At 42.3% G+C, this 26,469-nt stretch overlaps 1 protein-coding gene and 1 long non-coding RNA gene across 2 annotated transcripts in view; one reads left to right on the top strand and one right to left on the bottom strand.

Moving 5' to 3' along the window:
- Nucleotides 1-13,990, bottom strand: part of KLHL1 (kelch like family member 1) — a 418,170-nt gene extending 404,180 nt beyond the window's left edge. Inside the window, exon 1 of the mRNA XM_006129049.4 lies at nucleotides 13,517-13,990. Coding sequence (XP_006129111.2) covers nucleotides 13,517-13,959 — 443 coding nt within the window. The 5' untranslated portion in view covers nucleotides 13,960-13,990. The remainder of the gene's footprint in view (nucleotides 1-13,516) is intronic.
- A 97-nt stretch (nucleotides 13,991-14,087) lies between these two features.
- On the top strand, nucleotides 14,088-26,155 carry LOC112546807 (uncharacterized). Its single transcript, XR_012900620.1, has 3 exons — nucleotides 14,088-14,364; nucleotides 14,720-14,820; nucleotides 21,206-26,155. It is a non-coding gene; the product is annotated as an uncharacterized LOC112546807 (long non-coding RNA).
- Nucleotides 26,156-26,469: the final 314 nt, after the last annotated feature.

The following is a 26,469-nucleotide window of genomic DNA, read 5'->3' as shown; positions in this document are numbered from 1 at the left end:
CTTTAATTTCCAGAAGGGGTTCAGTCGGAGCTCGGCTGTGTGAAGATGTTGAGAGGCTGTGATAGCTGAAGGCTTCTTCCTGCCACAGTTAGCAAGGCTAGACCCCAGCTAGCATCAGCCACATTTGGGTCTGTCCCGGAGACCTGCTGGTGCCCTAGTATAGGGGAGGTTGCTGATTCTCTGCCCCACTGCAGCCTCTCCCCCATGGGCTTTCCCTTGATGTTGCTGCAGGTGTCCACATGCTTTATCCTCTAGGATCTTGTAGTTGTAGTTTATGTGACATGCTTAACAGAAGAGTCCAACAAATGCCTATGATCAGGCACTACTAAAAGTTAATTATCAGTGGGCCCAATTGGGGCTCTGGGGGAACTAATTTTGAGATATAACCAATCCAGTTATTTAAGTTAGGAAATCAGGAGTATCCGTGCAAAATTTGGTGTTTCTCGTTCTTACCATTTCGGAGATCTTTCAGAATTATCAGTGGGCCCAATTGGGGGATCCAAGTGAAACAATTTTGAGATATAACCAATTTAGTTATTTAAGTTAGGAAATCAGTAGTATCAGTGCAAAATTTGGTGTTTCTAGATCTTACCTTTTTGGAGATTTTTCGGCATAAACAGACAAACAAACAAACTTTCAGAAATATTTATAAGATACAATAATCATTTTGGATCATAACTAATTGCATTACTAACTATAATATACATGACCGGAGAAATGGTCTGAGAAACACATTTTCAGACTTTGGCTATTAGAATATTGATGACAACAGAGGTCATGAGGGGAGACTACCACATTCACAACTTTCTCAGAAGAGAAGTCCACATGATGTAATAAACGGCTTTTGTTGATGCTAGGGGTTTTTGTTTGTTTGTTTTTTGCTTTAATTTTAATAGTTGATAATAACAAGTTGAAGATGAGAAACACATGAGTGAGGAAAGGAAATCCTATTATTAACTAACAAAAAAAAGTTTTGTTAACTATTTATATTCGATAATCTGAGGTTGAGATGATGTGTTATCTTTTCCAGATGGGCAATTGGTACGTAAATACACATCTGTGTTCAGATTTTTCAGAGAACCTTTCTCTCAACTGACCTATATTCATAAGGAAACTTTCTAGAATTTTAAGCCTGCATAAACACATTGATTCTTTCCCAATATCTAACTGACATTTCACAGTTTCCTTCATCAACAGTGTTACTGACCTAGTGGAGAGGGGAAAGCAGTCTACTTGAGATATCTTGAATCTTAACCTTCTCAGTGATAAACCATCTTGTTAGTATTTAAAGTGCTACATAGTTCTATCTTTTGTTTCTCCTTCTCAGTTTCTTGCTTCTCATTTGTGTGTGGCCCCCAACTGATTTTTTGTGGGTCAGCAGTATTGGCTCCACATCTGGAGTATTGTGTTTACATCTGGAGTGTTGTGTCCAGTTCTGGGCCCCTCACTGTAGAAAGGATGTGGACGCACTGGAGAGGGTCCAGAGGAGGGTGACCAAAATGATTAGGGGGCTGGGTCACATGACCTATGAGAAGAGACAGAAGGATTTGGGTTTGTTTAGTCTGCAGAAGAGATGAGTGAGGGGGGATTTGATAGCATCCTTCAACTTCATAAAGGGAGGTTCCAAAGAGGATGGAGAAAGGCTGTTCTCAGTAGTGACAGATGGCAGAACAAGAAGCAATGGTCTCAAGTTAAATGGTGGAGGTCTAGGTTGGATATTAGGAAAAACTATGTCACTAGGAGGGTGGTGAAGCACTGGAATGGGTTACCTAAGGAGGTGGTGGAATCTCCATCTCTAGAGGTTTTTACGTCTCTGTTTGACAAAGCCCTGGCTGGGTTGATTTAGTTGGGATTGGTCCTGCTTTGGGCAGGGGGCTAGACTTGTTGACCTCCTGAGGTCTCTTCTAGCTCTATGATTCTAATATTCTAACCCAAAAAAGGGTTTCACTTCACCCATTCTGTGGTTGCCTGGTTAGCACTTACAGAATGCTAGAGTTAACTAAAGTTTTCCAGATCTGGTAATAAACCATGTGGATTTAGGTATTATGCCACATGACGGAATTTCTATTTTTTCCCATTTGCTAGGAAATTACATACAAAGAATTATAGTAAATGAAGATTATTATAGCTTCAAAATCAAATATTCAGAAGTTGGGAATTACCACAATTAAGATTACCTGTGCAATGCAGTGCCAAGTCAAAGTGACCTTTGTGGAACTAGCCCAGAGTTCCTATACCATGACCGACATCTCATTTAAAACAGACTTTGTAGAGTCACTCAGTTTGAGACCTTGGTGTTTGATTTATGAAAGTGTTCAGTGCAAAGCTCCAGCTGAAGTCAAAGGAAGAAATACTTTGAACTTATAAAGTAAAAAATGATGTTAAATGCTCTTCAAAATTATGTCCTAAGAGTCTCAAATTGCACATCCAAAATTAGTAAATATTCTCTGTCTCAGCTCGCACTTTTAAAACTGAGATAACACCACTCTCTTCACAAAGGTGTTATGAAGACAAAATAATTAATATCTGTGAAGCAGTTAGATATTGCATTGATTTGAACAAAAGATAATCCCTTGAGGAAATTAATAATTCTGTCTTTGGTGCAGGGTTTCAATACTGTTCTTTAATTAGGGTCTGAGACCACCCATTGAACAATGAGGATAAAACAAAATATGGAATAATTTCTGATTAATTACTTTTCTTGTACACTTAATGAGGCAGGAAAAACTAGTTTGTGAATCAAGGCTGTCAAGCGATTAAAAAATTAATCGCAATTAATCGTGCAAATAAAATCTTAATTATGATTAATCACACTCTTAATCATGCCATTAATAATATACCGTTTATTTAAATATTTTTGTTGTATGTCTTTAAAATATATTGATTTCAATTAAAGCACAAAACACAAAGTGTGCAGTACTCATTTTATATATTTATTTGTATTTGTACTGTAAAAACAACAGAAATATTATTTTAAATTCACCTAATATAAGTACTGTAATGCATTCTCTTTATCATGAAAGTTGAACATAGAAATGTTGAATTATGTTAAAAAATAACTGCATTCAAAAATAAAACAATGTAAAACTTTGAAGCCCACATGTCTACTTGGTTCTACTTCTTGTCTACGCAGACAAGCGTTTACATTTGTAGGAAATAATGCTGTCCACTTTTTCTTACAATGTCTCTTTAAAGTGACAACAGGCGTTCAAATGGCATTGTTGTGGCTGACATCACAAGGTATTCATGTGCCAGATGCACTAAAACTCATATGTTCCGTCATGTTCCACCCATCATTCCAGAGTATGTGTGTCCATGCTGCTAATGGATTCTGCTGAATAACACTCTAAAGCAGTGTGAACAGATGCATGAATATCTTCATCATTTGATTCAGATCCCATTAGGAGAAGGCTGATTTTCTTTTTGGTGGTTTGGATTCTATAGTTTCTGCTCTTTTAAGACTTCTGAGAATATGCTCCACACATTGTCCCCTCAGATTTTGGAAAGAAATTCAGATTCTTAAACCTTGGGTCAAGTGCTGTTGGAATCTTTAGAAATCTCACATTGGTATCTTTGTGTTTTGTCAAACCTGCAGTGAATGTGGTTTTAAAATGAACATGCACTGAGTCATCATCCAAAACTGCTGTAACATGAAATATATAACAGAATGAGGGTTAAATCAGGCATACGATTCTTTCCCAAAGGGTTCAATCACAAATTTAATCAACACATTTTTAACATAATGTCCTTGAAAGCATGTCCCCTGGAATAGCAGCATGAAGGGGCACACAAAGATTTAACATATATGTGTGATGGTTGGGAGGAGTACTACTCTTTTCTAGACATGCCATCATTCAGGAACTAAAGGGTTAAAACCAGAACAGTGGGTATCTAGGAAGTATTGGAAAGAAGTCAGGAGAGCCAATGGGAAGAGAGTGGGAGAAGTTTAAAATGAAATAAGGCAGTTTTTTCATTGGTATGTGAGTTTAGAGTAGGATCTGGGGAGAGATAGACTGAACCAGGAATAAAGGCCTGGGAGTTTTAGTGATAACTATGCCTAAAGAAAGACTGAACCCTTGAACACATGATATGTAAGTGAACAGAGAATGTTTATAGTCAGATGCAATCAGGCTATTTTTTGTTTGTTTGTTTGTTTGGTTGGTTTTAGTTTGGTTAAACTCTTCTGTGGTAATCCTCCCTATATAGTGTAAGTGAAACAATCCCAGGAAAGCTAATAGGGTTGCCAAGTGTCCGGTAGTCTACCAGACAGTCTGGTTTTGGTGCCCTCTGTCCGGTAAAAAAAAATCAGAAAATACCAGACATGTGTAATGTCCGGTATTTTCTGTTTTTCCAGCTGGATGCCGGACAGAAGTTTGGCAGGGGCAGGGGAAGTGGCTGGGAGGCGGGGCTGTGATCGACACTGGGAGCCTGTGGTAGCGTGCAAAAGCCTGGTGGGGGCAGACGGAGTGGCTGGGACTCCCAGCCACTCCCCCTGACCTGCTTCCGCATGTACCCTGAAGCTCTTACAGCTGATCGCGGCCCCACCTCCCAGCTGGGAGCTTGTGGTTGCATGCAGAAGCGGGGACGGGACTCACAGCCACTTCCCCTGCCCCCGCCAGGCTTCTGCATGCAACCAGAGGGAGTACCAGGCTGGGAGGCGGAGCCGGGATCGGTGCTGGGAGCCTCTGGCTGCGTGCAGAAGCCAGGCGGGGGTGGGAGGAGTGTCTGGGAGGCAGGGTGCAATTGGCACTGGGAGCCCTCAGCTGATTGCGTCTGAGGAGGAGTGACGTCTTGGAGAAGAGGAGAAGCCCTGTCCCTGCTCCTCAGCACTATTCAAGCATGTTGTGGCACCGTGGTCCAGGAGAGAAGCCCGCAGGTGCTTTGTAGTTGCGTTTAGGCGCCTCCATGGGCTCTCAGCCAAAACTGACTGAGGTGGAATTTCTGCTTCTTCCCACTGGGACACCGAAAGACTATGGGGGAGTTACCTTCCTCTCCATGGCCGCTGCCCCTCTTCCCACCATTGTGTTGCCCCAGGGTCTGCCTCTCTCTGCTTTGGGTAGCAGACGGCTGCTTTGCAGAGCAGGATCTGCTGCCTCCCCCTTTGTTCCCAGCTTGCTGGCTCTTGGTACTAGCCACACAGGATATGTGTTCGGAGTGGGTGGGCTTTTTTTTTTTTTTTTGGCTCAGCAAATTTTTAGCCTGTGTGTTCAGTATTTCTTGGGAGACCATCTGGCAACACTAGAAGCTAATCTCTGTGCTTTAATCTTTTTTTTTCTTGTCCTTGCAGTGTAACACCTAGCAACCAAGTATGCTTTACTGAGTATGTCTTCCTCGTTTGGTTAATAAAATCACCCTTTTAAGACTATGTTCTGATTCCAGTGTCCTAAAAAATAAGGAGGAAATTCTGTGTGCACTTGCTTGAGACTGTAGGTCTGCTATTAAGCAATTATAGTTTGTTTTCAAGCACTCTCCTAATGGAGGATTAAAGTACTTGGGGTTACCCCACAGGGAGCATGTCTACACAGCAGAGCTTAAGCCAAAATAAGCTATGCAACTTGAGCTATGTAAATTGCATACCTTAAGTTGAAATAGCTTATTTCAGGTTTTGGCACTGTCTACACAGCAGAAAGTCTGAGTTAGAGCACTCTTCCTTTGACTTCCCTTATTTCTTATAAAATGTGGGTTACAGGAGTCAGAGTAAGAAGTCCTCCAGCTTGACATTATTTCAACATTATGTCAAAATAACTGCTTGCTGTGTAGATTTAGACTATGATATTTTGAAATAACGTTAGTTAGTCTGAAATAATGCTGTTGTATAGATAGCAGGGAGAAGGAGAACTGTTAGGGAGAAGGTCCCAAGTGTTTTTTCCCTGATTGCAAAGGGTCTTTGCATTTGGGTGGTGCGAGAATAATACCCAAAGAAAGGGAGTCTGTGACCTTGGTGAGGTTTTTATGTTTGGTTGGTTGGTTGGTTGGTTGGTTGGTTGGTTGGTTGGTTTTTTTAAGAGAACTCTTTAGTAGCAAGATATTTTACGGTATTTTGTGGCCCCCACCTTCTGCACTCAAAGGCTGTGTCTACATTGGCGTGATCTTGCGCCAAAGCAGCCGCTTTTGCGCAAAAACATGCTGCCTGTCTACACTGGCGGAGAGTTTTTGCACAAGAACACTGACGTTCTAATGTGTGAAATCAGTGCTTCTTGCGCAAGAACTATGATGCTCCCGCTCAGGAATAAGCCCTCTTGCACAACTGTTCTTGTGCAAGAGGCCAGTGTAGATAGGGAACATGAATTTCTTGCGCAAGAAAGCTTGATGGCTAAAATGGCCATTGAAGCTTTCTTGTGCAAGAGAGCATCTACACTGGCACGGATGCTCTTGCGCAAAAGCACATGCCAGTGTAGACGCTCTCTTGCGCAAATACTTTAACGCAAGAACTCTTGCATTAAAGAGTATTTCCTCAAGATCATGCCAATGTAAACATAGCCAAAGTGCCAGAGTGGGGAACAGCCTTGGCAATGTGGCATTTGAATACCTTGCAATGTCAGTCTAGGGCACCATTTAGGGAGAGCAGGGGGGACAGCAGTCATGCATACTGGGAAGCAGCTTGCTTTTCTTCCTGTTCCCCTGACAATAAAGGAGCGAGGGAAAAGTACCTGGATTCCATGCACACTTAGCTCACTCCTGGCTAGTGAAGAGAGGGGGCAGAAGAGTACATGAAATACAACATACAAGTACTTTCCCCTCATTTCCGTGATGCCAGCTATAAATTTGCCTTGCAAGTGCCTGTTCTCACATTCAGGTAACATTGTAAATGAGAAGTGGGCAGCATTGTCTCCCGTAGCAATCGGCTGAATAAGCAGTTTGGACTTATAGGCTATGTCTACACTATATGCTTATTTTGAAATAAGTTATTTAGAAATAATAACTGGAGTATAAAATAATAACCAGCCTGTTATTTTGAAATAACAGGCTTGGCAGTATGGATGTTTACCTTGTTATTTCAAAATAAGGGGAGTTACTAATTCCCTAATGTAGACATGCCAGTAGGCTCTAAAGTTTTATTTGGGGGGTAGGTGAGAGCAATTGTGTAACAATCTACATTTGTAAGTTGAATTTTCACTATAGTACAAGTATGTAGAGCACTACAGTAATTGTATGAGGTAAATTGAGAAAATACTATTTGTTTATGACTTTTACAGTTCAAATATTTGAAATAAAAATAATATAAAGTGAGAACTATTCACTTTGTATTCTGTGTACAATTGAAAGCCATATATATGTGTAATCCCCTTACTAAAAGTGCCTCTGTTTATTTTCTGGGAAGATCCAGTGTGCTGCAATCTAGCCACAGAAACTACAATTCCCATGAGCCCTGGAGGAAACCAGGAAGGAAGTGACTCTTTGGGTCCTGGGTCTCTCCATGTGTATGGAGAGACTCTCAGCAGTCTGTACTCTTCCCTTTGTTTTTGGAAAAAAGGAGCCAGGATGCTGTGGAGGCGTTTTAGTCAGTCCAGGAGCTGTTAGGTTGCAGCTACAGACTTGGGACTGGAATCTAGCATGCTGCTTCTGATAGTCATTTGGCTGTACCTGTGGCTAGGACTATGCAGCACTTTAAAGACTAACAAGATGGTTTATTAGGCTGTACCTGTGGCTAGAAGTACCACTTGCACCCAGCACACAGAAGGAGTCTAGAATCATCCACTCCAGCTGCAAAATCTTAAAGCACACCCACGCAAGCAAGAGTATCATACTGTGAGTCCTGATGAGTGCATACTCTTGGGGGTGATAAACAGGGGCAGTGCAAATGCCAGATAGATATGTTCCTATTATTTCTGTGTACTTTGGTTAATGTTATTCACTGTTAATCTGTTAAACTCTGTTCCTTTAAGTTGTTAAGGAAAGGTTGTTCTTTCTACTGTAATGTATCAGATGTATACTATTTATGATTTGTAATTGTTGTTCTGGAGTTAGATCCAGATTATTGCTGGAATATTTTTATTCCTGGAGGCTCTCAAGTCACACCATTAAGTGTGTACAGGGCCAGCCAGGTGGAGGCACAGCCATTATATGTTCTTTATGAGCAAGGGACAGCAGCAAGGAGGTGTATAGGGTTTTCCCCAACTAAACAACATCACCACTGGGGTACTCAGAATCTCCTTTTATGTTAAAACCATCAGGTGCCCAGGCACACCTGTAAGTGTGACCAGCTCCCGAGTAACCTGGGGAGGAAAAAGGGGGTTACGTACGAAAATGTAGAAAACAATCACAAATATCTAATACATTTTAATTAGTATTATATTGTTTAGCAGTATAATTACAATGATGATTAATCGTGATTAATTTTTTTAAATTTTAATTAGTTAATTACATGAGCTAAGTGTGATTAACTGACACTCCTAATATGAACATATAATTAATGACTCTCTCATAAAGCATACATATATGAAGACTTAATTAAAATTGCACAGGTAAAGTTAATTATGGTATACCTAAGATTTGAGTATTTGATTTTACAATAATAACAATGTTCTTTTTAATGAAGTTTTAGTGTGTGTAATTAATATATTTTTCTGTCTATTGTTATTTCTAGATTGCTTTCACGTAAATAAATCAAACAATCAACTATCAACTAATACCTTAGCATAATATATAATTAAAGTATTTCATATTAGTAATACAAGAAACAAAGAATTATGAAGGTATATGATACCCAATCATGCAAAAATGTGGTGCATGAACATCTTTATTTGCTAAAGTAGTGTCACTGATGTCAATGGAACTGCTCAGATGACTTTATACAAGTGCATAAGTGTTCATGGGATCAGCTCCACATAGTTCTTTGCAAGAGAACAAAATCAGATTAATATAGGAACATGTGCCTTTTATGATTCAAACAAAGTGATATTTGTATAATAACCTACATAAAAGGCATTCCATAATATATTACAGAATATATACAGTAAAGTTAATATTAAGGAGTTAATGTAATTAAGACCAAACATTACCTCAGATCCAAATAATGAGCATCCTGAAACACCAAAGAAAGGAAATTCAAAACCTAAGGTGTAATATGTTAAAAAATGTCAGCACAAAATTATGTCATCAATATATGGGAATTGTGATAGACAATATCCTGGACAAATCTAATGGAATTAAGATAAAATGTATTTAATTAAATTAACCCTTATGAATTAGGTTTAATACCATTGAGGTCCATTGTATTAAAAATGCAATTTTGTGTATGTTAGGCTATCTCTATACTACAGAGCTTTTCTGGGATACCAGGAAATGTGTCTGCTCTTCCAAAAAAATTTTCGGAAGAGCAGACATGCTTTTTCAGCATCCCTGTAAACATCATTTTACAAGGAAGAAGGGATATTCCAAAAAAGGTGAGGGTTTCTGACATTTGGCCCAGTGTAAATAGGCCAAATGTTAGAAAAGTTTCTTCTGAAAAAAAAAAGCGGAAAAAGCTACGCAAATTGCAGTTCGGAAGAACAGTGTAGTGTAGACATAGCCTTACTCTCATGGGCGGCGGATATAAGAGGCAGGGGAAGGCAAATTGCCAGGCATGGACCCACCCAAACTCCATCCCTATAACATTTTCTGCTTCAGCACGGCTCCTGGGCTTCAGCCATGCTGAGGCTGGGGATGTTGGAGCATTGTGCTCTCCCCATGGGACCTGGGATAATGGGGGTACTGATGCAGTACACCTTCCTCTTGCTCTGGAGCAAGGGAGACTGGGGCCATGTGCTGCCTGCTCTTCCTGTGCTCCAGGGGCTGTGCAGGCTCCTATGGTGAGTTGTCTTAGTTCCTATAGGGGTCAGGGCCTCGGGCAGAAAGGGAGGGGGTGGGACGGTTGCGTCCCACAGTTCTACTTTCACTTACCACTCATGGTTATTGTGTAATTCTATGAACCTTGTCTAGGAGGAGGAGGATGCTAATGTGATTTCTTCATTAGCAACCCTGCGAAGCCACCTCTCCAGAGAGACACACATACCAGTTCAAATTGCATTCGAGAAGGACTAAGACACAAATAAAGGGTTTTTTGATAAAAACCTTGGTTTTAATCAGGCTCAGGGCCTTCTTCCTGATCCAGCAAATGGTGAGGAACTCTGATCCAAGGTAGGTCCCAATCCTTAGAAATGGGTTGGAAAGACTTGGTCTATTGAGACCCAGACTGAATGCTAATTCTGAGTAAAGAAGGAAATGATCTTGTGACCATAGGACTGCTTCTATCAGAGCCCACGCTACAGTTGAAATGACGTCTAGTAAGCTTATTAGCATGAGTGTATGTTCTTTTATTGTTCTATCAGTTTTCTCTGTAGTTTTTTTTTAATTTAAGAATAAATTATGCTTGCATAAAAAGAGCTGTGTGGTATCTAGAAACACAGGCCATCATACTATTAACAATCTCTGAAGAGAAAGCAAGCATGTATGCTGGGCAATATGTCTGCTGAGAGTAACTAAAGCCATGTCTACAATAAATCCTGAAATAACTATTTCAAAATAAGCTTATTCCTCTTCGCAAGCAGGAATTATTATTTTGAATTAATAAGCCCCTTATTTCAAAATGGCAGGCTTGGTAGTGCGAACGCTTGCCTTATTATTTTGAAATAACTCCCCAGTGTAGACATGCTCTAGGCAAGGATACACCATCCTGTGCAGCCTGGAATCATGATCAGAAGGGACCAAGACATGGGTATCCCTACATGAAGATCAGAATTCAAGGAATGGCATAAATTATATTCACAAATAGAAAGTGGAATAATACAAGTGTAGGCCCACACATGAAAACTCTGCTTTCCCCTTTCTGCTACAGTGTTTGTTTACTCACAAGAAACCAACATTATTCCATGTTGTGTTTGTTTTAAGAACACATCTCCTATCACCAAAAATAAATTCTACAATATGTTCATGCTTATGAGGTATTTATTGAAACTTTTAAAATCGATCTTAAAATGCTTTTATTGGATTGATGTTTTCTAAAAGTCAGATATACCATCATAGTGAAATAATTCAGTTTAGGAATAGCATCTATTATCATCAATTTATGGTAACATCACAGGATACACTAACAGTTTCAACATTTGGATGAAATCTGAATCTTACGGTACTTACAGTTTTAAAGTAAACAAGCTTGCTATTTCAGTTCCTAAAATGAAAAAGCTTTTGAAGTGCTACAATACTCTTGAACCCCATATCAAAATATGGGGAACCAAAGATGCAAAAATTGAACAATTTCATAATCTGTGGGCCAAATATACTGATTAGCAGTTTTGCACTTGTGCCACAGACCTAAACAGAATCAGGCTCTCATTCAACAGTGAACCATGGATCGTGTATCCTGCAGACACAATGGTGTAAACAAGCAGTAAAGTTGATATTACATTACAGCAAGTGTCATTACTACAGAAAGCAAAACAAAATTGGTCCAGTCATAGAGTAGATTGTTGGCAATACACAGTATCTACCAAGTCAAGTGTTAAATGGTAAGATGAAATGCAAGTTTATTTTGAATGTGGTATATTTGACTCACTGTGCTGAAAAGCACATATCGGAAGAGTAAAGACAATGATGCTCTATTACTTTATAGAGTATGATCTTGGAAACTGAAATTAGTTGAACTGAAATTATCCTGGAAAAAAAACCAAACCTCCCTGTAATGTATTTTAATCAATACATTTTTGTTTTGCAAAAAAAGAGGGAGGAGTTTACTAATAAAATGTTTCCCCTCCATGAATCTACTTCAACTAGTTAAAAGTAATTTGTTATATGAAATTATAAAACAATAGCAATAATAGATGGCCTTGTATGCTACTAATTAAGCAATGGATACAATCATAGAACCAATGCATTCTGAAAACTTAACACACAAAATCCATTAAACATAAATAATTTCAGACAATACATGTCTAACAAGCAACACCATTTTATCAAATCTATCATCATGGATAAAGCAATTGTATGCAAATTCAGTAGGCTGACAAGCATTTTCTCTTTGGTCAATATGAAAAATCATTAGGATTCTTAAATCAATGATACGTTCAAGAGTAAATGTCTGCATAGAGAATTTAAATAAACTAGATCTGATTTACTTCTCAAATGCTTTTATTCTGAAGCACAGATAAATGGTTTTCTTTATATATACCTTGCAAATATTTGAGCCTTTAATTCAAAACACCCAACATGTTCTGAATGATAATCTCCAAGTAACATTAAATTTCAGCATCCTGACTTCCCCTTTAACAAAGTACATAAACTCATGCCTTGGAGGGCCCATGTTTGTTTACACAAGTAGATACTGTGAAATTAATTATACTATTTGATAAAAACTGTAAAACCCTTTTTCAAATAAATTAAAAATGTTTTTCTTTCTGTGAGAAGGCTCTTACATTCTCTAGAATGTTTTCTTTCAAATGAATGTTTATTTTCAATTATACCTGTTATATGCAAGATAGTGAATAGGAATCCTTGGAATAGACTATCAAGACTTGTCACTCTATTTATAAATAAAACTGAAGATTTACTTACCATGGAGAAAGTAATTACAGGGCAAAAGAAATACAATTAAATTTACTAAACAACTAGGAAAGTAGGGGAAACAGTGTTGATGGATCTCCCAATCTACTCTTCAGCTTCACTTTCACCAAAAAGTCTTGTCCTCTTTACACTGAATGTAAATTTCACTCCATTCTTTAATTACTTTACTGAATTTTTTAATTTTTACCATAAGAAGTTAGAAAAAGAGCTTGGATAACATCAAAAACTCTGAAAAAAACGCATTTGAAATCACTTTTCTAATTCCACTGTTTCAGGTGTGGAATCACTTTTTCTCTATGAGCTGGACAGTTCTCTATTTTCAAGGTAGTTTTCTCATTGCCCTAAATGCCATATTGTCTTTGAACTTCCCTTTGCTGTATAAGGGACATTGATCTGAGGATAAAGAAAATGCTGAGCCCTTGCTTAAGTGGGTAACAAATTGGGGGGAAAAAGTGCCACATCTTCAGGTCAACTTTTTCTACCAAACCTTTAGATATTGGGATGATCTTACCAAATTTCTTTCCATTTCAAACATTTGCCTTAACATTTTTAGCGAACTTTTTTCCCCCTCAAGTTATCATTGCTTCTCCTGGTCAGTTGGTTTTGATTAGCACTTGCCATCACACTAGCAATTTGAGGAAGGGAGGGGCAGCAGAGTAGTCTTGCTCGTTATTGTACAGAGCTAGAGGAAAGTACAGGGCACACGCAGAAGCCACGACCCCGCGCGACCTTGGCGGCACAAGAGCAATGACCGAAGTTCCCAGGCTGATGAGCCTTGGTAGGGCTGAGCTGCCTCCTACCCGTACCCGCTCAGCCCGGAAAAGCAGCCCACCCACGTGCTAGCCCAACTAAACTTGAGCACAACAAAGCAGGACACAAGCCGCCCCCAAAGTTAGGCTGGCTTGGCTCATGCAAGACGGGCGCGTCCAAGTATCACACTCCAACCCCCAGACGCGCTACGCTGCGCGGGTCACTGTACCTGTGTCCACATCCTTCACCTGTTGCTTGGCTGCTGCGGTCCGAATAGTCCGCCGGCTCCTCCTTCATCTCCTGCAGCACCAGAGACTTCTCCCGCTCTCGGGTTAGCTCCATCCCGCCGTGCACCTCCTCCTCCTCCTCCAGGGACTCCACGTAGAAGACTGTCCGGGACGCCGGTCGCTGGCCCACCCCATGCCTGGTGGCGGGCAGCAGGGTCCCGTTCAGCGGGCTGGAGGAGGAGGGTTTCTTCCAGAAGGCGCTGCTGCCCCTCTCCTGGTTCTTCACCAGGCGGCTCTGGCTCGGCCCCCAATGCTCGAAGCTGCCGTCGGGCTGCAAGCAGCCGCCCCCCACCGGCCCGGCCGGCGCCGATGGGTGGCTGAACAGTTTCCAGCGAAGGCGCAAGATGTGCTTCACGTCAAAGTCCTTCCTGCCCGAGCCTGACATGTTGCTGCCGCTGCCGCTGCCGCTGCCGCTTTGGGGGTGGGTGGGAAGCGGGGCTCAGGGCACCGCGCGGGAAGGGGGGGGGGGAGGTAGCTGGGGAGGCGCAGGCGGCCGGACGCGGAGCACTACACTGCAAAATGGCCCTGGCAGGAGGGCGCCCGCGGAGCTGCTGCGCCCAGTCCTAGGCGCGCGCGCGCGCAGCGATGGCCCGCCCGGCAGCTGGCGAACGCCGGGCTCAGCAACCCCAGCCTCTCCCAGCCCAGCGGGGCATGCCGAGGGGCCCGGCCGAGCGGCAGAGGCAGGGCGGGAGAGGCGCACGCCGGGAGCACGAGAATGGAGAGGCGCCCTGAGCTGGAGAGCGATGCCCAGGGATGCGGGGAACGCGGGGAGGAAAGAGGCAGCTCTCAGGCAAGAGGGAGGCAGCAGCGAGGGAGACTTGCAAGGAGAGGGGATGAGGAGGGAGCTGCTCAGGAAGCGCTAATCTGATTCACAGGCACAAGCCGAGAGCGGGCTCGGCAGCAGCCGCCAGGATGCAACGCCAGGGGCTCTTCTTCCGCCTCGCAGTTAGGAGAGAGCAAAGTCGCCCCCCACACACCCGCAGGGGAGTCCCCTGCTTTCAGTCATGTGGGCGAGCAAAGCCTGAGAGCTGGTGAGGGGAGCAAGCGGGGCTTCTTTTATATACACGGGGACGGGGGAGGGGGCACCCGCACCCCGCCTGTGAAGCTGTCAAGGTCCTCACTGTACCATTTTCCATCTGCCTCAGCGCCTCCCTCCGAGCCGCCCCCTCCCTTGCCAGTGACGCAGATGTGCGCTGGAGCCTTCCGTGAGCAGAGGCAGATGCTTGTTTCAGCCTTCCTCATGCAAGTAAGTCTACAGGTCTAATTGCCATCGTCCGCTTCCTCCCCGTGCACGCCTTGGGTATTTTGGTTCGGAGGCCGCTGCCTGGTCCTAAGAGCAAAAGGACGTCAACCAATGCAGCAGCACCAGCACACAAAAGAGCGTGAATCACAATAGTGTGCAAACTTCAAAGGCTGCGCCTGCTGGCTTTGATAAGGTTTCAGGTTAAAGGGCTTCTTTTGCTAGCTGCCTTCATTAGCCTCCTGCCTCACTGTTCTTGTAGTAGTAGAAAATACTAGATAGAGGGCCAGTGCGTGTCAAAACAGGAATAGCACTCCCAGCCATCGAATTCTTACCTATTGTCTCTGCCATTAATGCATTTAGACAGTAAGCCCAAGGGATGTTCAGTCACAGCAGCGAAATTTGCTTAAGGGTAGGTATGCACTTGGGAAGGGTGTTTTAAAGGCCATTGTGCAACTGGGACATAATTACAGAATGAAAGGTTTCATGGTGACAAAGCAAGGAGGTGAATACAGTGTCAAAACTATATTGGATTGGATGTCCTCACTTTCTAGCTCGTAAATCACGATCTGCATGAGGAAAGCCTGTAGGCCATAAAATGAGCACTTGCAGATCACTTCCTTGGCTGAAATTAGTTATTTGGAGGAAGAAAGAGGGGTTTTCTCTTTTAAAACAATGATAAATAGCTCCTGTTTTCCTCCAGATACTTCACTACTTTTACCCTTTAAGTGAGCCATCCAAAGACTCTTACACCAAACACCTGGTGAATGCAAGTGGAAAAGGATGCGAAGATGATTTCTCTAACTCAATAAGCGGGAGCTTGAATAATCACCCAGAAGAGTGCAGAAGTCAAACATTCGCCATTCTATTACTGTTCTTTTATATTATTATTGAGCTAGTAAAATCTAGTTATAAGCCAGTGCTAGAGTTTGTATTCTAGCCCAGACAGTTATGTATTTTAATGGAACAGAAATTCAGGACACAAAGCCCTACTTTCAACAGAAGAAAAATCAGTACCGTGCATTTTAAATATTGATTTATGCCACAACAGCTGAACTGCAAAGTCCCTCGTGCATTGATTTTGCTCTCAGTATTCAGTGATAAGAAAAGATTTAAAAAGCCCTTTAAAGAGAACAGCACAGACAGATCATTTTTATCAAAAACTTAACTGCGTAAATGTGTCCCATTTGGGAGATTAGTGGCGGAAAGTGTACACCAAAAACAAAGCAGACAAAACTTTGTCACTTTAGAAACTTTAACATCACACTTTTTGTATCAAGACTATATGTGAAGACATCAGTGTTAAATGTATGTTCTCCATATATCCTCAATATGTGGTAACATGCCATAGAAGATGCCAACATATATTCTTTTCATAAATCATCCCAGTTATGGCGGGAAGGTATTACCAGAGAGGGTCATACTGGATTAACTTCATCTCTTCTGGAAGTTCATGCCACTAAAAATTGCCTTGACTGTGTCTGTGTATTGTTCATTTCTAGGTTTCATATATGTGGGTTAGTCTGTTTGTTTGTTTTTGCCAGTTATTTTATCCTAGATGAGTGCAGCTGTTTGGATAGGATATGAACCAAGGCCTGAAATGGTAACTGAACACTGTGAACCAGTTGAGGGACCATAGTGCAGAGCGATGTGTTAACAGTGGAACACCTCACTGACTATATATGCAGTTATACTGTGTATAAATCACTGCTCTTCGTTCACATTCAATCTCAGATAAAGTGAGTTGCAGTCGTTTGGTCTGGAAGTGTCGAACACATGGATCACTGTGGCTAGATTCTTACCAGAAAAGAAAGAGTGAAGTTTCCTATCAAGCTGCTGACAGAAGACAGTTTTTACCACAGATGTTACATGATAATGTAGTCCTAGTATTGAGACTAGCAGTATTCCGTGACTTCTTATTATTTTGATAAACAGCAACCAAAGACCTTTGAATGTGAACTGGAAAGAGGGGACATTTTCTTGGCTACAACATTGTCTTGGCACTTAAAGAAACCTCTACCAGGGAGATAAAATCAGGGAGATAAAATCAGGTACCTCATCCAAAATGAAATCATGAAGAATGTTGATTTTGATGATGGCTGATGTTGCATTCAACAGAAGAACAAGAAGCTGTTATCAACAAGTCAGCTGAACCATACTGGAGACAATAGAAATGCATGTTACTGGAGACAATAGAAAGAGATATAGGTAGGACTAGAAAGCCCACTTGGTTGGTCATAAATTGTTGAATAAATTCTTTGGGTAACTGTGAGAGAGTTGTAATGTTGATTGGTAACTAATAGCTGTGTATTCTTAATTTAACCACAATTATGGTTATCTTGTGTCTTATACCTCAGCATACCAGAGAATAGCAATTTATTTAAAGCTTGGACAAGTTTACCTTATTTTTGACGAACAGTGGAACACCTGTTCTTTTTAGAGAAACTGTCAGTGCACAGCATCCATTTTCCTGTCATATAGAAAACATGGAATTTTGATATAATCACTAATACAAATTGAAATGTGATACTTTAGATATCTAATCCTTCATTTGTATTCAATAAATACTTAGTTACTAAATAAAAAGTGATGTATATATTATGCTTATTAATCCACTAATTCACACTTGTAACTATTTCTATTGAATGTCCAAACATGTAACTATATTCAGATAATGTACACTAAGAGAACATTCCGTGCATGGGTGGTAAGGGAAGGCCAGCTGGGGAAGGCAAGCTGAAGCTCTGTCCCTTCAACCCAAAGCCACACCACTTCCCCCAAGACCATGCCCCTTCAACAACCTCCCCACCCAACCCCAGCCCTCTAGGCTGATCCTTCCTGGTCACCCATGTGGCCAGGCAGTGTAGGCAGTTTTGGGAAGACAATGCTTTCACTTGTCCGCAAATGAATGCATGCCACTTAAATAGAGCATAGGTAATGGACAAAGTGACACTATCTGAGAGATTTTTTCCCCTGATAAATTAAATATTTTGTCACTTATATTAGGATAATTGATTGAGACATTTTGGGGGATGGCTTTCTATATGAATGCCTTGCCATTTATAATAATAAATTTTAATATTGAATTTTAAGATAACAAATTGTTCATGTTTCTACTGTTTGAATATTTCACAGACTTACAAACATGAAATGTTCAGTAATGTGTTTTTCTGATTTTCTTCATTGTCATATTTTACGGCGAGATTGGTGAAATGGTAGGATTTGAGATGTTATTTGTTTTTGTGTTAAAGACATTTCATAATTATTACACGCTCGCAAATGTTATTTAGTTACCATATGCAGTTTATCATAAGCCTTTTCATTCATAAGCCGACCTCCCCAAGTTAAAAAAAAATTGTAAAAATTGCAGTGACCCTTTCATAAGACAACTCTATGTCAGCTGTTTGCAAACTTCCAGTCCCAGCTCATCAGTATAAGTTGATGGCATGTCAGGACCTTTTGTGTGCCTGGAGTGTCTGCAGGCACGGAGCCCTGTAGCTCCCAGTGTCTGTGATTCACCATTTCTGACCAACAGGAGTGGCAGGAGGTGGCAGCCAGGAAGTCCCTCAGCCCACGCCACTTCTGAGGGGCTCCGTGACTACAGATACTCCAGGTACATAAAACATGCCAGTGCGCCACTGATTTGCCCTGCTGGCTGGGAACTGAAGTTTGCTGACCCCTCCAAGATAAAAAAAAAAAAATTGGCAAAACACAATGACCTGTTCATATGCCAACACCTGCTCTTTACTGCATCATTTTTTACCAAAAAATTTAGCTTATTTAAATATACACAGTATGTTAACTACATTATAGTTTTATTCAGTGGGCCAAAAGCTGGACATAATCACCTACCTTTCAGTACAATGTGAGCAGAATTTGTAATGTCCACTTTTATACATATACTGGTCACAAAATCCTCTGCATTAATTACACTGTTGTTACAAAATCTTAGAGGGATAGCTGTGCTAGTTTGTAAGGTTAAAAACAATGAGTGTTCCTGTGACCCTTTAGAGAAACCAAAATATATAGAATCATGAGCTTTCATGGACAAAACCCTCTTAATCAGATGTTACACTAGAAATGCAATTTGTATAGAATAACTTGCTTAGAGTATTTGTATTGTCTGGAAATGGGTGACAGGGGAGGGATCACATGAGGATTACCCATTGTGTTCTCTCCCTCTGGAGCATCTGTTATTGGCCACTGTCAGCAGACTGGATACTGGGCTAGATGGACTGTTGGTCTGACTCAGTAGGGCCATTCCTATTTTCTTATGTTGTTTGCTACTGTGGTCCCAGTTGTACTGGTTGGCACACAAATACAGTTGCTGAATGAATAGCTCATTTGACTTCAGTAGAACTACTCATGAATAGTTACATTTCGTTTTTCTTAATTAGTAGTTTTCAAGTGCATCATGGTATTAGGTCTGGTAGGCAAAATCATGTCATGACATATTTTCTATGAGGTGAATTTGTCACATCAACCCTCTCTAGTCTGTTAACTAGATGATTTGAAAAGCAGACAAATATATTTTCTTTTGAATATTCACTTATTTTGTTTAAATTTAGCTAATCTCTGTCAATATGTGGGATTATTTTTAACAAAAAAGCCAATGTTCAATAGAGACATATTTAGGATTGTTCTTTATGGCTTAAATCTCTTGGGCCTGGTCTCTACTAGACCAAGCAGGTCATCTTAAATAACCTGAATTTGCATCCTTTGAATACTATGGTGTGTATTTGTTTGTGTGAATCATCCCACTGAAGTCTATAACATTGGTAAATGCTCATCAGCATAAGTATTGGGTCCTAAAAGAAAGGGGACAGAGCATATTTACTCTTCTCTGTCTTAAAAACAGCATTGTGTTGACTATATACAATACAATATTTCACACAATATAATCACAATATAATCATAACATATTTTAGACTTTTTCTTTGCTTATTAAAGACTCTATAATTGAAACATGTAAATGAGACTTATGAAATTGAATTATGTGTGAAATACACAACATGTAACAGTGATATTCCTTTACAACATTTATTGACTATTAATTTTAAAGTAATTTGTTTCCTAAAAAATGTAAGCAGCAAATAAACAATCCATGTATACTAAAACCCGCATTTATAAAATGCAACTTAATGTATGCTAAACAAAAGTTCAAGTAAAATGAATTACAGTGCTGTTTTGTAATTTTCCTATTATTTATTATAAAAATGAACCAGTTGATCTTACTTTATCTTACTTCAAAACTAAAATTATTTATTATACAAGAAATGGCTTTATATTAGAATGTTTGCCCATATGTCGCTCAACTAATTTAAAATAGAATCTTTTCCGTTTTTGGGCCATCTCAAAAGGATGATTGTCTCAAAAGAAGAGCATATTTTAATCATAGATATAATATGATACATTTTCAGTTCAGCATTTAACCTTATCTCTGCCTTCGTTGATATAAAGGTATGATGTCTACACTACAGCATTATTTTGAAATATCTTATTTTGAAATAGTTAATTTGAAATAAGATATTTCAAAATAACATGTCTACATACAAAATGCATTTTGAAATAGCATTCTGCTATTTTGAAATAGTGCATCTACACTGATTGAATGCTGAATCGCATTTAAGGCCAGCCGAAACCAGTTCCAGCAGGGCATCAGGTCAGGAGTTACTTTGTGTGGCTGCTGCCTGAGGCTATCTGAGGCTTGTGCTTAAAGGGACCCCACTGGACAGCTGGTTCTCAGCTTTCCCTGCTTGCTTGCCTACCTCGCTGAGGGACAGCAAAGCATTTTGTCTCTGTCTGCTTTGGTTGCCATGACTTGGGATACCAGAGCATTCGGCACCATGGAGCCAGAGCTGCTCCTGGGCACAATGGTGCTTCTTTTGGACATGTTGCTGCAAGCCTGGCTGTGCTTTCTTCAGGCTGCCTTGCAGCATCTGCTTCAGTCTGATCCCTACACTGTCCTCCAGACCCTCCTGGGGGACGGGGAAGAGCAGATGCAGCTCCCAGACACCAGCATACCCCACCACATCTGGTGTCTGCACACCGGCAGCGACTGGTGGGACCATATTGTCCTGGAGTGCTGGGGAGACCAACAATGGACCCAGAACTTCAGGATGAATAAGGACACCTTCCTGAAACTCTGTGAGTGGCTTGACCCTGCTCTGCAGTGACAGGACACGATGGGGTGCAAGGAGGGAATGGACTGCTCTAGGGAAAAGAGGGGGAAGGAGTGCATTTCCTCTCCACAAGAGGGCTTTTTCTGTCCCACCTGCACTATGGGGGGTTGCTTCTGGGAGTGGGGGCACAGGACAGTGGTGGGGAAGGTGCACTCTCAGCCACCCTGGCACCCCAGTGACTTTCGGTGGTTTTGTGTGTCCCTCTGCAGGTGGTCAAGGCCATCAACAAAGTGCTGCTCTGCAGAGTCATCCGCCTCACTGATGTAGACGCAATGATCGAGAGGTTTGGTGCCCTGGACTTCCCCAACTGCGGGGGGGCAATCGACGGTACTCACATCCCCATCCATGCCCCGGACCACTACGCCTCCCTGTACATCAACCGGAAGGGATACTTCTCTGCATGGCGAGGGATACTTCTCTGCACATCCTCCTCTGAACAGCGAGGACTGCAGGTCTCCGTACTGTCGGAGCCAATGTGCTTGCACACAGGCCATCTTCGGCATGTCCTGCCATCCTCGGGAGTGTGAGCTGGCCTAGGACTGCACCTATGCCCCTGTGCTGTATCTAGTGTTGGGGGTGGAGGGGAGAAGGGAGATGTGCCCTGCCTCTGTGTAGAGGGGGCACGTGAAGGGAGGGCATCATGCAGTGTCCGTCCCCGGGGTCAGGAACATGTCATGTGCCTTCATACATACATGCTTGTGGGTAACAGGCCAGGGCCCCTATGTGGCAGCCAGACGGGGCCACATGCCCAGGGTGGCATGGCACATGCACAGGTTGCTGCATGCTCCGTGGTCAGCAAGGCCCACACATGCGGTCCCTGCTCTCCCTCCCTCCCCTTGCCTCTCATAAGAGGACAGTGATGGTACTCACGTGTCGAGGTCTCCCCGACCTCAGATGACACTGGCGACAGGCTTGCTGGGATGGTTTGAGAGTCCTGGATGTGGGGCACACTCCTTCCATGCTCCTGCGGCTCCTAGCTGTCCTCCTTCTCCTCCTCCTCATCGGTATCATGGGCAGGGCCCTCTGCCCCAGAGTTGATGACCATCTGGGGGGCACGGTCCATCTGACCCCCCCAGGATGCAGTCCAGAGCATCATAATAGGGGCAGGGGTCTGGGTCAGCCCCCATTTGGGAGCTGCCCCCCGAGGCCCTGGCATAGGCCTGCCACAGCTCTTTGATTTTCATGCGCACCTGCTCCTGGGTGCGCATGTGGCCTTGGTGACCAGGCTGGCAGCCATCCGCCTGTAGACAGCCGCATTCCTGCATCTAGTGCGGAGATTGTGGACATTGGATGCCTCCCCCCAAACCTCACTGAGGTCCACGATCTCCGCACTAGACCAGGAAGGCTCCCACCTTTTGTGACCCCTGGCAGGCTCCTGGGAGCTGCCAACATACTCCTGGGGAGCGGTGAAGGGCTGGGTGCTAGTGGGTTGCTGACTCATGCTGTGCCAGGTGCATGGACTGCTGGCTCTGCACAGGCACTGTGGTCAGAGTCTACCCCTTTAGGGGCTCTGGGGCTGGTGGAGGGAGCAGAAGAGTTTTCCTGGTTGTGCCCAAAGTGGCCACCAGAGCACTCTGGGAAGGGCTAGAGGCCGCCTATTTCGAAATAAGCATCTACGCAGCACTTATTTTGATTTAGCTTTTTCAAATTTGATGTTATTACGAGGTTTACCAAATTTGAAATAAGCCCTCCGCTATTTTGAATTAATTTCGATATAGCGGTTTGGCTGTGTAGACACTAGGAAAGTTATTTCGAAATAATGGCTGTTATTTTGAAATAATTTTGCTGTGTAGACATACCCTATATGCTTGATTTTTCAACATCAACACTGTGTCAGTTCTAGACATTTGCAGGCAATTGTTTTAAAGGAGAGAGAAAGTGCCAAAACAGGTTCTCATGATATCTCTAATTTCTATGATTTGTAACTATTTGGTTTAATATCTTCAGTACCTAAATGCCCTTTGGCTACAGCCACCATCTGGCATTCAAGGCTCCCAAATAACCTGATATATATCTCTATTATTTAACAACTTGTGTATTAAAAACTAGGGTTTGGAAATTCAGACATATAATATCAGTTAAAACACCACTTAAATACTTGGCATAAGATAATTTCATTTTTATTAAATGGAATGTATGGTAAATAGTGTCTTGAGTAAATGAAGTGTTGCCAATCATTATCATTAGTTAACTCAAATTTCCTGGCAGATGTCCATATAGGTTGGAGTACTTGTATATTTTATTTTTAATCTCAACTCCATTTACAATATATGTATGCTATACAGATTACTTACAACACAATTGAATTATTCCTACCTCTGGAGGGATGTCAACAGCTAAATAATGAATAGTATGTGTACAATCATAGAATAGTTTGACTTCTATGTGTGGGGGAGATGATGAAAGACCCAGTGGAGTTCAGGGCAACTCCTTGTGGTGGGGTCCAAGGAGGAAGCTCCACCTCTACCCCCTGACTCATCTCAGCAGGCCACTCTGTCTAGCTAGTGTGGAGGCACAACCAAAAATAATAGCTCGGTGGAGGCAATAAGAAGTTTGAAAAAAAAAACCCACTCAGGGTACAGGCAAGGGATGTGTGTCAGAGGAGGGCTGTGTGCCAAAAATGCCCCTTATGATCACTACTCCACAAGGTCTTAAGTGGCTCTTATGGGTTGAGCATCCAGTCAAAGGGGGCTGTGAACTAAAGAGCAGCCAGAGTTCCAGGTATTAGCACCAGGAGGAGGAGATTTTGGAGTGTTGTGTCCACCCGGTCTATGTAACCAGCCAGGGTATCAGTCACTCTGTGCTGCCCAGTGGATCTTTTGAGAGAGGCAGAGGTAAAGAAGGTGAGCGGCCCTTGGAGCAGCCCTGCTCTGGTTATGGCACTGCAGGCTGGGAGGACAATTTCTCCCCTAAACTCTGCCCCTAAGAGAAGAGGGAAAATTTTGGTTGTTGTTTTTTTTTCAAACCCATTACTTTAACAAAATGCCTCATGGAGTCTGTAATGGTTGGAGCAGCTTCTACGTCAAAGATTACAGCCTATTTGGAATTATTGGTCCCCAAAGAGCATGGTGAATTTACAACTGGTCACAAATGTTGTGAGAAGGTGCTGGTCTTAATGCCAATAGATGGAATCTGGCTGTCATCAAAAATTAAAAACAGCAGTGACATTCATTGACTTTTCTTCTTCATGTAATACTGCAGTGTAAAGGTCCTCGTCAGAAGTAATCATTAGTTTCCCCACGTCAGTCAACCAGTATGTTAGGGAAGACACTGACAGCCCAGCAAGATGCATAGCCCACTGCTAGTGACTGGAAATTGATTATCATGCTTATTGCCAAAAGCATCCATAAGGCCAATGTAGCAACCTTAGAATAGATAGGCAAGCTGGGGGTAGGAGAGATCAGAAAAATTAGCACCATGCTGTGGGGCTTTATTTTAAACTGCTGATGTATGTATGGCTTGAAACTTCTTGCTTAATGGTTATTAGTGATTGCCAGCCTATTTAACACAAGAATAAAAAGGGAGGAAAAAATTTGACCTGAGAGGATGCATGCATCTTAAGATCCCCAGTGGCAGATGCAAGGATGTGTACGAGAAACCTACTATTGATCATACAAAAACCATTTGAGATCTGGGATAACTATACATTTGGGGTGACACTGCCTCTCAAAGACTAAAGTTACCCAAAACTTTGGGTTCAGAAGACCCCCCAGGTAATAATTAAACTCATCATCAAGACACTGAGTAAATAGAAAGGTCACACTGTACTGTGGTGAATCTGCCAACAAATCATGAACACTGAACAATGACCTCACATGCGGATCTGTTTTAGCATCTGCATTCTTCAATGTATAAATCAATGATATTCCAGTCATATCACCCCATAAATTCATCTATGCAGACAATATTGCTCGGTCCATACAAACATCTTCAATGAAGGCCACAGAAAAGATCATGAACTGATCTTTCAGGCACTTGAAAGACATCTCAGAATTTGGCAACTGAAACCCAAATCTTCAGAAACACATTTGCCTCTGCCTACCACAGGAATAACCATGAAACCAAAGTGTTGTTAAAAGTGAACTTTTGTAGTCTGTGTCTTTCATCTGGCCACAATCCATGGTAATTTGGCGTCACCCTTATTTGGAAAGAGAGCCAGCACCTCGAAAACACCAAAAAAAAAAAAAAAAAAGAAGACAAGGAAAAAAAAAGGAAGACATTCCACTGACTTGATATGCACATGCTTTGAATAACTCTATAAAATCTGGTCTTGTCAAAAGTGAAATATTTCACAACATTCTGGTGCAATAACTCTGTGATGGGGCTGGCCTGCCCCGCACTGAGCAGGGGGGAGGAGAGCCCATCTATTGGGTAGAATATGCCCCTGCCCCGTAGCCCTGCTGGGCATGCTTGCAGTGCAGCCTCAGTATAAAAGGCCTTCGCTGCTGCCCCAGACACGGGACCTGCCGACATTGCTGCCGCCGCCGGCCCAGCTTCGCCAGGTGTGGTCTCCGTCGGCCACAGGGCAGGGGTAGGAAGCAACCCAGGGCAAGAGACAGGGAACCTCTAGTGGGTTTGGCGCGTTTTGGGGAGAACTCCCCGCCGAGCCGGTGGTGGGAACCACCCACCACTACTAGGGCCTTGGGTTGGGGTCTGGTGGAGAGGTAGGTCCCGGACCCCCCTACCCCATCCCCTCAGGGCGTGGACTAGGCCTCAGGGCCTGCGGGTCGTGCTGAACTCAGCCTCAGGGCCTGCTTTAACCTTGTGGAGAAGAGGGCATCATCATTAGCATATTTTCTGCTGATTCTTTTTGCGCAAAGGCTACAAGCACATGGCAGTGTGGACACGCTCTTGTGCAAGACCTTGTGCAAAAAACCTCTTTTGTACAAAATCCTTATGTCTCTGGCAAAAAGCATCAGCAGAAAATATGCTAATGAGTCCTTCATTGGGCTACTATTCTGTAGGCTTTTTTCACAAGAATGGCTGTTCTTGTGCAAAAACTTGCCGAGCGTCTACACTCCACGTGTGTTCTTGCACAAATAAATTTACAGTAAAGCATGAGAAAAAAGGGCTTCTTGCGCAACAGTTTTTCCTCCGCCCATGAGGAATAAGCCCTCTTCTGTAAGAGCTCTTGCGCAAGAAGGCAATGTGGATGGGCAACAGGGGTTTCTTGTGCAAGAAACCCCTATGGCTAAAATGGTTATCAGAGGTTTCTTTCGCAAGAGAGCATTCACACTGCCATAGACGCTCTTGCACAAAAGCACATTTCTTGCGCAAAAGCATATGGCAGTGTGGACACGCTCTTGCGCAAGACCTTTTGTGCAAAACAGTTCTTGCGCAAAAAGCCTGAAGTGTGGACATAGCTTATGAGTATAAATAGATTCTGGCCACTCCATACTTGCCAAAACACTAAGACTTTCCCTATTCAAATCCAGGAAGCCTTTCTGGACATACACACCAATGCTATAGGCGA

This window comes from Pelodiscus sinensis, chromosome 1 (assembly GCF_049634645.1).
Source record: "Pelodiscus sinensis isolate JC-2024 chromosome 1, ASM4963464v1, whole genome shotgun sequence".
Taxonomy (NCBI): domain Eukaryota; kingdom Metazoa; phylum Chordata; order Testudines; family Trionychidae; genus Pelodiscus; species Pelodiscus sinensis.
Note: the sequence above shows the minus strand (reverse complement) of the source record. Positions and strands in the feature narration are given on the sequence as shown.